At 50.3% G+C, this 13,174-nt stretch overlaps 3 protein-coding genes across 3 annotated transcripts; all 3 read right to left on the bottom strand.

The window, feature by feature from the left end:
* Positions 1-9: 9 nt before the first annotated feature.
* pan2n2 (poly(A)-specific ribonuclease) lies at positions 10-3,668 on the bottom strand (the record flags this gene model as incomplete). Its single annotated transcript, XM_043297486.1, has 4 exons — positions 10-958; positions 1,011-2,126; positions 2,182-3,479; positions 3,540-3,668. The coding sequence occupies 4 exons, from the start codon at positions 3,666-3,668 to the stop codon at positions 10-12; spliced, it is 3,492 nt and encodes a 1,163-aa protein (XP_043153421.1).
* Positions 3,669-4,346: 678 nt separating this feature from the next.
* On the bottom strand, positions 4,347-6,606 carry Asppvi_001184 (ESCRT-0 subunit protein HSE1; the record flags this gene model as incomplete). Its single annotated transcript, XM_043297485.1, has 8 exons — positions 4,347-5,125; positions 5,177-5,791; positions 5,847-5,967; positions 6,022-6,120; positions 6,184-6,259; positions 6,328-6,362; positions 6,434-6,483; positions 6,567-6,606. The coding sequence occupies 8 exons, from the start codon at positions 6,604-6,606 to the stop codon at positions 4,347-4,349; spliced, it is 1,815 nt and encodes a 604-aa protein (XP_043153420.1).
* A 1,462-nt stretch (positions 6,607-8,068) lies between these two features.
* pakA (mitogen-activated protein kinase kinase kinase kinase STE20) lies at positions 8,069-10,709 on the bottom strand (the record flags this gene model as incomplete). Its single annotated transcript, XM_043297484.1, has 4 exons — positions 8,069-8,173; positions 8,235-8,569; positions 8,619-8,718; positions 8,775-10,709. 4 exons carry the CDS (start codon positions 10,707-10,709, stop codon positions 8,069-8,071), a joined length of 2,475 nt encoding a protein of 824 aa, XP_043153419.1.
* Between the last annotated feature and the right edge of the window lie 2,465 nt (positions 10,710-13,174).

Here is a 13,174-nt window from a genome sequence, read left to right as displayed (position 1 = left end):
TATGCAAAACTACTTCAGAGGGCTTCCCCCGAAGAAATCCCCTGCCCCTGGTCCACCAAAGGTGCCATTACTCGGTGTGAGAGCAATCGAACGTCGGAATGCCTGTCGGGGAGTCGCTGGGGCGCTGGTCGTGGCTGTGGCTGTGGCTGTGGCAGCACCCCCTACATCAGGTGTGCTAGGTGTGTTGCGACCGCTGCTATTCTGCATGGTCACTGCCGTGCCTGGTCTAGAAAGGACTGTCGCGACGCCGTTTCGAGGTGGCGGTCTGAAACCGAGCTTGGATCCTTCGCGGAAAATTTCTTCTAAGATTTGGTTCACAATACCTGCGTCCTCATATTCCTGGAACTTCTTCCATAAACGAAGAGCCATGCGTGCATCTTCAATTGAGTCATGGCCCTGGTTATTGTCGGCCGGCTCTTCTTGGATGTATTCTTTGAACACGGCCCAAGCCAAATATCGGAGACTAAGCCGGCGGTTCTTGCCAGGATGGAAATAAAGGTATTGTGTGTCGACAGTCTGGCTCTTAGGGACCTGTATGTTGATCTTGCGAAAATCGGAAGCAAGACCGTGACCGACAAAGACGCAACCCAGGTTGAGAAGCAGCCATAATTTCTTATAAGCAACTTTGAGAGGGACCAGGTTGTGTTGACTGGTCCTTGGGTCCAAGTCGCCAGGCTTAATACCGGAATACTGGGTGACATAGTCGACAATCGGCTCTTTGATAGTAATGTAATCATCGATGAAAGGTACTCCCTCATGGACTCCGGACCCTCGAAGTACGGATACTCGAGCAAGCCCACTTTTACTCGGTCGCACAATTTCCTGTGACCCGTCGGCTTTCACATCGATCTCCGCTTTCTCGAGGTCCACAAATTCTGTGTCAAGAGCAACGGGAGTGCCGGGAGTTGGCTTCTCCTCTTCTGTAAGGGTCTGGCGGGTTTCCACGGCATGGCCACCACTGGGGAGTTTCGTTAGCATAGAAAGTGTTAGATGTACGTAATCTCACTCACTTCAATGACCAGTCGCGGAAAAGTAGAGTGGTATCCAGGACATTCTTCCAGGAGTCATCGACGGCATGACGAGCATCCTTCGCCTGATACGCAAGGATGCACGGCGACTTCCATGGTTGATTGAACCGAAGAGCCTCATCCTTGTCAACTTCTGTCACGAGGAAGTCATTAAACAAGTGCCACTTGTTCTTCGCCTCCGGTTCGCGAGAGGAGATAGAGACATTGATGAATGACACCAAGTGCGGTTTTTGATGCTCTGGAATGTCGATTTCAGAGACAAGGCCCACTAACTCGTACACCACAAGATTGGGCAGCTTGTTCTGCAGCTGAGACTTAAGCTCCTCGCCTTCGAAGCACATAACTTGGCCGTTGTCAACGGCAATGCCCACCTCCTCGGGCAACCAGCCAGGGATCGACCATAACCTTCTGCAGATGGGGTTGCTGAGAGCCGCATTGAGTATCAAGACCAGAGGCATGCGATGAACAGATTTCCTTATGGTCACTTGCTGATAGCGCCGGCAATAGTTACACCAGCCCCTGTTCTGCGTCTCTCGCTCAATACTTGCTCGCAGGATATTCGAGAACCGGAAGGTTGGATTTCTGCGAGCTTGTTTGATATCAATGGCCGGGTAGATCAGCTCATTGGCTAAGGAGTTTCCAGGTCTGACGATCTCATTCTGGCAGAACATGCATCGAATTGACTCAGAGGCGATGGTCGAAAGTCTCTGGTCTAGGTCATCGGAGCTTGGGACAATCATGCGGAAGTCGTGGGCGATCTGGTTAAGGAAGAATCTATTCACAGACTGAATGGCGGAAGAAAGTGATTTCGTGGTTAAATTCTCCTCGAACAGGCCGAGATTCGAAGCTTCACGATAACTGCTGAAAGTTTTCAGAAGATTGGTGGCTTGACAATTTTGTCCATTGGCCTTCTCAAGCATATCGAACAGGTATCCCATCTCGCACAGGAGACAAGTCTCGTATATACAGGTGCTCGCCGCGTGGTGAAGCGCAAGGTTCCGCACAAGAGGAATGAATTTGAGGAGTTGGAGGAGCGCGTTCGTGAAGGAGTTGGCGATGTGTGTTTCCAACCCGGAAAAGGTGGTCTGGTTATAGAATCTGCCGCAATGTTGGATGAGTCTTCTCAAAAACAAAGGCGGCCGAACGGTCTTACCTAAAATCAAAATCGTCCACCCCAAACCGACTGTATTTGATTTCAACATTGCTGTACTTGAGTAGAGGATCGTCTTCAGCTTCTCCATTGAGCTTCGTGCCCGCGAGGGTCTCGGCCGTGTCGCTCACTGAGGCTTCCGATTTGAACTTGCCCTGCTCCCTTGCCTTCTCACTTAAGAACTTGGGAGCGATAAGGGCTGGTTCGGCAGTCGTCAGTGCACGGGTATTTTCGACCTGATAACGCCGTGTCTTCTTCGGGTTCGGCGCGTAATGCCCCATTTCCGCAGGGCGAAGATAGGGGATAAGACTCTGGTCGATGGGGGCGGGAGGACTGCCGACTTCGAACACAAGATGGCTAGGCCACGCAGACAACAACCGATCACGATAGTATGGCATCCCGATCATATTCAAGGGCGTGTCTGGAGACCAGTCAATGGGAGGCGGTCGAGGAACGACATCTGCGAACTCGACCTCCTTGCTCATCTCATTGAAATGGATCTTAGATGGCGAGCCCCACAGATGGATGGAACATTCCGCATCGTTAATAGCCAGAGCTTCTCCAGATGGCGAGATGTCAATCCCCAGCATGAAAGATACATTGGCTTGGCGAAGGTTTATCGCATTAGGATTCATCAGATCGACCACTTGCAGCTGGCCAGTCTGAGAAGCAACAAAGCTCGTCGTGTGTAGCTTCGGGTGCATGCGCACGTACGCGGCTCCAGCATGAAAAGGGATGGGAGGTAACGGCGAAAGCGTCTTCAAGTCGTACACATTGGCCAGAGGATCGACGATCGGGGATCCCAAGTGCCTGACAGAGAAGCCGCAAGTAACCAACAGGTCGTTCCGAGCATCCATATCATTGATTGCCGTCCCATGCGACTTCCAAGACTTCACCACCCGAAAATCCGTCAGGCTCAACGCGTTGACCGATCCCGTATCCGTCGCGGCACATAGATATCGGCTCTTTTTCATCATAGTATAGTTGTGATCTGTGTGCAGCTTGTCGACAATGATTCCTTTGTCAATGTCAATCGTAAACATCGCCCTCTGACATCCTGCAACAATGATCTTGTTGAGCTGCGCCGTGAAGCTCATACAGTAGAGATCCGTCATCTCCTCGTGACTGAGATGCCATTGTGTGAGTCCACGTCGCGTAATCATATGCACACTCTTTGGTGATAACGATATGACGCCCCTCTCGTGGAACAGAATTTGTCGGACAGGGCCATCTGATACCGGATGAGCGCGAACAGAAGTGTAGCGTTGCAGTTCGGGACCGTAAAATGAGGTTATCCGGCCCTAGTAACCACGGCCATACATCAGCATCGGAAGTAAGTCCCCATAAGCAGCAAAACCTACAAACTCATTGCCGGCCCAAAGTAACTCTGACACATCGTCGAATGCTATTGTCGTCGCGACGGTCGGCAGGCCATGCGGGCTTGGAGGAGGCACCGGAATGCGTGACAATTCGTCCCAATCGGCCTCCATGGCCTAAGCATCCCAGGTGGGGCAGACTGGATAACAAATTTATGCGTGCCAATCAAGAGAGAACGCTCGTGGTTTAAAGAACGATATGATTTTGCCCATCCGGAAGCAAGGCGAACAAAGACATCGTTCGGTGGAGGCGCGATTGCGGGGAAGCTGATTTGAGACAGTCTTCTTGTTCAAGGTTATGGCACAATGATGGGTCAAAAGGACGGGACCACAGTTTTACTGTTACTATTGACTAGTCATATTGATCAGAGATTGAATGGAAGGATGACAGAATTATATCTTAAGTTACCAGGCAACTGTTGTGCTGGAGGGCAGCAATTACCTGATGAGGTGTGACCATGGCATCACGTGAAATGCTTCCGTTAGGACTCAGGGACCCTGATTAGGTCTAGCTTCCTGGATATGGGTTCCTCCGTAAACACATGTACGCTGCTATCATTCAATGGCTGTTTTTATCATTTACTAAACGCATGCACTTCTCGTACATGCTTTCAATTGTAGTTGAGATATGAGTGTGAATATACGAATCAAAAATTGCCAACATCAAGTGTTTTGCACGAAAGCGAGCCACGCAGAAGCTCATTATACCTCACGAATGTTAAACGAACAAAAAGCTATGGGGCTCATAGAAAGATACACAACATAAGAGGCCACCGCCGGTCGGACCTACCATTATCGGTAGTATGAAGCAGGATTAGAGCTGGCTGTGCCAGCTTGCGATGGATTGTAGGCCTGATACTCCCCTCCACTGGGTGTTCCAGGTGTCAATGAAGGATACGGGGTTGGCTTCGACGCAGTACTGGGGACTGGTGGTGGCTGGTGCGATGGAGGCGGCTGATGAGCGACGGCTGCCGTAGGGTAAGGAGGCTGTTGTACTATCTGTTGGGGAGGTTGTGAGGCGAAGCCGGTAGTAGGAAGTTTGGATGCGTCCTCGGGGGGATAGCCTGAAGGCGGGTACTCTTGTTGCTGATGCTGGAACTGCTGGTGGACACCGGGTGGAATTTGTGCGCCAGAGGGAGGATAAGGTAACCGCTGACTTGAAGAGGGATGGTCAACAGGTGAATCGTATACAGAAGTACCTAATTCTTGCGGGTTGTCATATGTCGATTCTGGACGGTGGTGGACGGGCTGGTATGAGTCTGGTGGTGGCTGCTGGTGGTGTGGGAAGGACGGACCAGCAGGTGGAGTGCGGCCGCGTGGATCAGGTGAGTGTGACGTTGGAGGATACATCTGCGTCTGATCCTGTGGCCGTGGGCTGAAGTATCGTTGAGCATCCGACTGCGGAGGCCCCTGGGGATAACCAAGGGGAGCGGCAGGTCCAGGGTATCCGTACGGAGTCTGGCCGGGTCGGCCATACTGGGGTTGTGCAGGGTGCGACATGGATGCTTCCAKGAGAGATTCATAGTCCCGCCGGGCTTTGATGAATTTCTCATTGAGCTGCGTAAACTCATCTAGAAAATGTTAGCCAAAGAAAGTGCAAAGCGGGGCCGTTGTCAACATACCCTTCTTTTGAGAATACTTCCCAATGAGCTCAATCAACTTGGGTCGAATTGACAATGTCGAGTGGTATAAAGCCGTGATCTCCTCGTTGTCTTGCACATTCAACTCCGAGCTACGAGTGCTCAAAAGCGTAAGAAGCTTTTCGACATTCTTGATTTGCCCAAACACTTCCGCCTCCATTTGGGCTTCTCTCTGCAGCTCTTCTACCGTTGGATCTGGCAGCTTCTCCACGTAGTTCAGAGGGAAAATTCCAGTTTGGCCCCTTAATGAGCCCTTCCACCAGTCCTTGTACACGGACTCGAGCACTGCAATAATGTCCCCTTTCCGGAATTGCAATTCGCCCGGTTCGGAAGGCTGGAAGTCGAACAGTGCTCTGACCCGCGAAACGGTGGCGGCAGAGGTACCTGGCGGCACGGCTTGCGATGTGGTTGTCTGGGTCTGGCTGGCTGGTGCGGAGGAGGTAGACGTGCTTGATTCCGCTTTAGGCTCAGGGGCCGCGCTGGGCTTCTCCCTAATGGAAAGAGCCAGCGCCATCTGCAATTCTTCCTCTTCCTTCTGGCGATCCGCCTCGGTGATCTCCCGTTTCCCGGGTTTAGACGGAGGCTGTAAAGTGGGATCTGAACCGATGTCAGTCCTAGAGTCATGGCCAGCTTTGGTGTTCCGGGGGCTTACTCTGCGTCTTCAACTTCATGTACGCCTGCTCCATGATTCCGAAATCAGGGTTGTTGGCGAACATCTGCGCCCACTCCTGCATGCGCTCCAAAATCTTTGGCTTGACTTGCTGATGGGTGTTCTGCAGCGTGTCCTGTCAGTACGATCCTTAAGAAAATCAGTGCGCGGAGCTCACCCGGTCATTCGCGAGGCGAAGAAGAGCATCAGTGAAACTTCTCGACGCGAGTTCGCGGTGTATCTTCGGGCCACAGTTTTGAGCTAATGCATTGGCCAACTATTCAGAAACCGAGTGTCAGACACCAAAGACAATCATTTCACGTTCGTACGGAGCGCAAACCTCTAGGGTATACAGTTGCACGTTGGCATTTCTGTGTGCCAGCCTCTTGATCATCGCAGCAACGGCATCCTTGGCCCTTTTGAGAAGATCCATCAGCATCAACTGCAGTTGCGGACTGGAACCAACGCCTAGCAGCAAACCTACCCTGATTCCTCAGAAGCAACCTTATCGCAGACATCCTAGAATCAAAGATCACCCAATATTAGCTCCTCCTTTGCACACAACTACGAGAGCGAAGAGGGCCGCATACAAGGATATACTCCCAGTTCTCGGACGTCAGGTTCTCGTCCGTCGCCTTAGCTGTTAAGCAAAAGGCCGTTAGCAATCTTCCGATAACATGCAGTATACCTAAACTCAACCATTTTACAAAGGACTAGACTTACCGACTGCATCATCGAATGAGTTCTGTTGTGCGCGAAACATTATTCCTTTCGTGTCACAATCCTCCCGCCCAGGCAGAACAATTGTGTCGGAGATGAGCTGCTCTTTTCGACCCAACGAAATGCCGACGTGGAGATATTCGAAAAGACCGGAATATAAAACTGCTTCTAGGAATTGAGGCGATAGTCCCTACAGTCGATGTTTGAGCAGCAGTGGTACAGTGGCAGGTAGCTTGCAGATAGCTCCTCGGGGTCCGCCTGACAGTGCGGGGGTAACGGTTCGATCGCGGTATCTGTAAATCGTTTCGGCCAAAGAGGGGACGCAGATATTTCAGGTATCGCAAAAGTTATTGGCTAGGTAAACTCTCAGTGGAACAGATACAAAAATCTCAATTCAAAAACAGATGAGAGGAAGTGAGTACAAAAGTGTAAAGGCTGCAACCTGATGCAAAACAGGTGACGATGGTCCGCAGCCGCAGGGCAGTGCCCGCTCCACCTGAGTCAGCAGGGCACGGGGGAGGCCTCCAAATATGACGATGTACGACTTCGTAGCACAATATTCCTCAGTTTCATAGCTTCACTTGCTAAAACAAAAAAAAAAGATGCAGTAACCCTATTTCCGCGTACCTTGGACCGCTGCCGATATCATCTACGTCTCTTAACAATTTTGGCAACAACATTTCTTGAACTAATCAGTATAAAAAGAATCATATTTCATGACTCTGCATTGGCATGAGTACCTACTATAGAAATTAAAGACGCTTAAGATCTTGCTCTTAGTCGCTGCATTGACCAGTACAGATTTGTCTTTACCATGAGCAACAGCAAGAAAGGGTTGTACACTTTTCGGATAGCTATGGCGTGTAGTAGAGTCAAAATGGCCCGTCATGAAGAAAAGATGGGATTGTAAGCAGAGCATCAGAGCATCAGATAATCCAGTGGAAAGAGGGTTGATGACAACCCGAGCACAGCTGGCAAAGTCTACAGAATAGTACAGGCTCAAGATACAAAGCTCAAAATACTTCAGTCAAGCTCCCACACATATCAGTCGAGACATGAGCATCAGCACGTAGCTGTAACAGCAGAAAACGAGGAGCTAAGGCACATGGCATCATCAACTCACAAGTACACCTCTTTCAGGCGCACATGCCATGCTACAGCGCCCAATGAATGGTGGAGAGGTAGAAAGTAGGATGTGGTGGAAGGGGTTTGCTTCGAGAGAAAGCACCCGAACATCAAATGAAATAAAGGTATTAGCAGGGCTGAAGTTTGGAAGGAGGACAAGGAAAAAGACGACGGAGGAACAATTGCGGTCAGGTCATTGCCATCTATGACATCCAAGCTCGGAAAAGAACACAAGAAAAGAGACATCATAAATATTCTGCCATTATGCAGTATCAGCATATCATAATGCAGCAAGATAAGGAATATCAGGAGCAAGGGGTATCTAGGGAGAGAAGACAAAGACATCGACACATATAGAAAGACAACTAAATGAGAAGAGATCAAGCGCCCCCTTTCTGAGCTTTTTCTTGGGCTCTACTCATGCGCGCAGCTTTCACAAGGGGCGCCAGGTGGGATAGTGGGGAGCAGAGTGTCATGAAAGGATGCTAAATCGATAAAGATTAGTCTCAAAAAGCCTCGAAGGAACGGTGGATCGAGTGAACATACCATCAATAGGTCATGGGCCGATGCTCTCTTCTCGGGATCAACCTTGAGTGCAAGATGCAGGAAATCGCGAAAGACTGGGGACAGGTTATGCTCGTCCTTGATGGTTGGTGTGCCATTGGTGGCAATCAAGTACAGGGCTCGCAGAGGCGACTCGGTCAGATATGGCGGCTCACCCTCGATCATCTCGATAGCCATAATACCCAAGCTCCAGATGTCAACCTTCCGGCCATACTCCTTCCTCGTGACGACCTCAGGAGCCATCCAGTACGGGGTGCCGACCATGGTGTTTCGCTTATTTTGTGAGTCGTTAATTTGGGCGCAGAAACCGAAATCGGCTTCGGATTGTTAGCAGGGAAATCACAATGGGGCTATGATTTGACTTACTCAGCTTGATGTTGCCATCCAAGGAGAGAAGGATATTGTCCGACTTGATATCCCTGTGAATGACACCCTTTGAGTGGAGGTGCTGCAATCCACTCAGAGTCTAACTGGATGTCAGCATTATCCCAGAGGTTTTGTACTTCGCCATGGTAAGCTTACCTCTCGGCACACAGCTGCAATCTGCCCCTCAGTCATTATATTGAACGTAACCACGTCAGTTAGACTACCGCCCTCCATATATTCCATCACTACCCACAGATCCAAGCCATGAAGGTAGCTGTCGAGGAAGTTTACAATATTTTTGTGTTTGCTGTCTTTCATGACGAGGATCTCATTAATAATAAGCTCCTTCTTTGGTTGTAAGTCCAGGTTCATTTGCTTGATTGCGACGCAGTTGTTTGTGCCCTGTTGATAAGCAGTGTAAACGCCGCCCGATGCTCCTTGACCGATCTTGTTTAGGTTATAGTAGAGCTTCGTCGGATCACCTGGGCTACAGATGGCAAGCAGCCGCGCCCTTACGTCCACAGCATTACTCTGACGAGCGCGCTGTCGAGGACGAGCTGCTGGAACAGGCTGCGCCTTCTGGGGGCCTTGCAACGCAGTAGAATGGTCATCGGCGTGCTGCAAATGTCCCAGTTGCGTGGGCTGTTGGGGTTCTGGTCCGCGAACCTGTTGTTGTTGTTGCTGTTGGCGTTGGCTTCTGCTGCGCTCCAATTGTTTCTGTAGCATCGCTTGTTGAGCGGCAGCCATCGCTTGCTCCTGCTGCTGCTGATACTGAGCTGGCGAAGCAATGGCACTGGGCTGCGCCCATTGCGGTTGCGCACCGCTCGTCTTCGAATTCGACCGGCTGCGCTGCGCCTCGGACGGCAACGGCTCAGATTCTGGGATGGGAGGCGTGCCAAATTGGTTGGCATATGCGTCCTGCGGTGGCCGTGCCACTGGGGGCTGCGGTGCCGGTCGAGCAGGTATCATGTTGGCCGGAGCAGGAGGCTTCGGAGGTGCTCGGTTGGGAACAAGCCCACCGATTGGGGGGGAAATCGCTTGAGTGGCTGCGGGAGCACCACGGGGTATTGGAGGAGGCGCGCGTGGATTCTCAAAACTGCCTTCGTGGTTCTGCGGGAACCTAGGGCTCGTTGGAGGCGAGTTTCGCTGGGGCCCCGTTGTGCTCGCGGTGGGTTGATGATGAGCATAGGCGTGGTCGAACTTGTGCCAGACTTCGTCATCTCCGCGAGCGTTTTTCTCGTAAAATCGCATAATGTCGACCATGGTTTGCGGGTGCTCCTCCTGCTCCTTCTTGGAGATACCGTTTTCTTGCAGGAGCCGTTGCCATTCTTTCGGCAAGCCCGTGAACTGGCCGGTCCGGTTGTCGTAGCCCACGTGGGTGACATGAACAGGGTTTTCGGGGGCGGAGATCTTGATACCTCGGGGAGATCCTAACATGCTGTTGACAAAGCTCGAGAAGCTGCTCTTCTTACTCCGCCCAAAGACCTTTGTTCCATTTGCCTCGTCCGAGTGCCTCTTCGTGTTTGCTGATGGATCATTCTCGCTTTTCTGAGTGAAGGCGTCCATACGGTTCTGTAAGGCGGTAAAACTCGCCGACTGTCTGAGTCCGCGGGAATCGGGGCTGGTGTGGTAGGATCGTAACTTCGGCGGTTGCGGCGCGGGGCTTTTCTCGGACTCTGCGGTGTTCTCTTCTAATGCACTGAGCATGCCCCGCGAATCAAACGGGGAACCGGTCAATTCATCAGAGCTGGGGTCGGTATTGAAAGAAAACCGCCCCGGGCGGGACTTGGCCGATGTGTACGAGTTCGAAAAAGGATTGCTGGAGTCGCCGCCAGCAAGGACCGGAGATGGACCCCCACTGTGTTGCTCGAGAGAGGATGAAGAGGAACCGTATGCGTTGGATCTGGTGCGCGAATGTTCTCGACTTCCACTGACAGAGGAACGGGGATAGACAGGCGCCGAGGGGTGTCGTTTGAGTGACGTGTTGCTCTGCTGACTTCTAAGGATACGGGAAGAGAAGCTAGGAGGGTCTTTTTGCAGTTTGCTAGACGTTCGTCTAAATTTTAAGGACGAGAAACCGTCGTTGCTCATGATGTGCGATTAGGAGGGGGGTTCCGGCGAATTGATGTGTAGTGACAAGGTGGGTGACAGGTATGCCTGAGTGGCTCGATTGGGAGAAGGTGGGGGAAAGCCACCAGGTGAGGCGGTGCTCCTGGATATCCCTTCTGTATCTTTTTTTGGCGGTCGCTGGTTTGTGCAAGGGATATGTAGATGTATCTTGATGGATATGATTATTGATTGACCTTGCCGGAAAAATTAGGGGGCAAAAAGGTATACCGCTGTGTTGCTGCAAAGATGGAGTGATTTGCGGGACGGGATGAAAACCCAGATAGAGGGAGCGAAAGAAGCTGCCGCGGGCTAGCCGCAACCACAATAACCAGCGGTTAGCACGTGGAGAACCGCTGGATCAGTCACAGCAAAAAGACCTCCAACATAGGCGGTGACGGGACTCCGGCTTTTGGTTACAAGGGCAGAAGCGAAAGAAGCAGTGATACGTATCTATCATCTGAGGTGGGCAAGGAGAATAGGTAGTAAATGCAAGGCGAGTGTGAGAGATCAAACCACCAGGTTGCAGGAAAAATGCATAAGCCCGACAGCTCAGCACACCGATCTGCAGTAGCGCACCAGGGGGACGACAAGAGGAATAACAATCATCCAACAACGACAGGACAGGGGGTTGGATGGATGGATAGATGATGATAATGATGATGATTATGACGATCAGACAAGTTCCAGCCAAGTGACAATGTGCTAAAAGTTGGGGATAGATGAGCAGAAAATTCCTATTATTATTCTTGATCCTGATTCTCGAACTCTGAAGGAGCCAGTGATTGAGTTTAATTGCCTGGACTGGCTGGACCAGCACAGCAGCCGGGATACAATTTCTACCCCGTAGAGAGTCCTGTAGATGTCTGATATGAGTTATTTAATCATTGCTTGCGGTGTTATCTATCAGTGCTCTTCTATCTACATGGTACTTTGATAAGTGTTGTGTCAAATAGCCAACCTGGGAAAGTCACCCCATATCATGGTGAAGGGATGAAATATGAACTTTTCAGTATGGCAGCCACTTGCTTGACCCATCGAGGGAAACGCTTGGCTTGATATCCTCACATAAAATCTTCGGTCATGTTACAGAACAGAACTATAACTAAGTTTCTAGAAGTTTAAACTAGGTTCTTTCTTTTAGGTATCCAGAGATGTACTTTTGTTCCGGCAGTAGCCAATTACTGCATCCGCATCAAAAATTATCATTGTGATACTCGGTAAGGAAGTAGGGGGGTTAGGTTGATAGGCAGATCATGGACCATGGGTGATGTCTCATTCTTCCTTTTAGGATGTTTGATCGAAGCTGGGCACAAAGCCACACAGATTGTACTTCGTACCCCGCCTTCCAACCAGCGAGCTACCGTCCTTGAAGAGTGAGGCGTGATGGGTGTGGTGTACGGAGTACTGTCAGGGCTTTCAGGGCCCATTGAGTTGTTGACTGCTGACGGCGTACCTAGATACGCTGTTCGACCTGATGTTACAGTCTGATACCATTGAAAATCGGGCTGCTGTCAATAAGGTATGTTTAGAGGGAGAAGAGCCACAAGAGACGGAAGATACCGTGCGAAGCTGGTCTCCAGAAAATATCTCAGTACTGCTTTCGAGGAGAGTTACTAGCCACAGACGACCAGAACGGTGATGACGATGATGATATGTCTAGACTTTTCTTGCTTGGTTTGGTGTGATGATTTACTTTTATAGTGTCTGAGAGACTGAGACAGATGATGTCGTTAGTGGTCCTGAGTCAATATGAACTGCGGAGTCAACTCCGTATTCTTTTTCCTATTTTCTTTTGTTTTTCTTTTTTCTTTATATTTCCTTTGGTCTTGGAAGAAAGGAATATCATGTCGTGTCAAAAATTTGCCAGTGCTGTCAGAAAATATCTGCTGATTAATTCACAGGCAGATCTGACTGGAGAAAGTCAGAAATTCTGTACAATCAAACTCGGCCAAATTCCAACCCATCTGTAGGACAAAATCGAGGGTGCTCAGACCTCTCCCGCTTTTCGTCATTAGCCACCGGTTTTTTCCTTTATCCCGGTAGTCATCTAGAGCCAAGACAGGCAAGCAGTCGAATAGACACTCCCAAAGAATATCCTAGGCAGTGACGGAGTACATAGGTACGGCTTCCCCTTCTGCAGGTACACCAGCGTTTTGAATCGTCCGGATGTGTGAAAACACTTCCCCTTGCGTCTATGCTTGTATCCCAGTCACAGGTTGGGCCCCAGCATTAGCATACCCGTGTCTCTCTCGGATTCGCTTGTTCTATCTCACTCCAGTAGTCATTGTCTCTAGATCCTGTGTTAGAATTATGAATAAATGGCATTGATGATACTCCCTGTTTTGAGTGTTGAAAGCTATAGAACCTCAATTCTTGTCTTCGACTGCCTTAAAGAGGGCCAGTCCTGGTCATGTTCCTATTCAGTAGAATAACAGAACACCTCACAT

This window comes from Aspergillus pseudoviridinutans, assembly GCF_018340605.1.
Source record: "Aspergillus pseudoviridinutans IFM 55266 DNA, scaffold_1, whole genome shotgun sequence".
Taxonomy (NCBI): Eukaryota; Fungi; Ascomycota; class Eurotiomycetes; order Eurotiales; family Aspergillaceae; genus Aspergillus; species Aspergillus pseudoviridinutans.
This window is presented reverse-complemented; position numbering and strand designations above follow the sequence as displayed.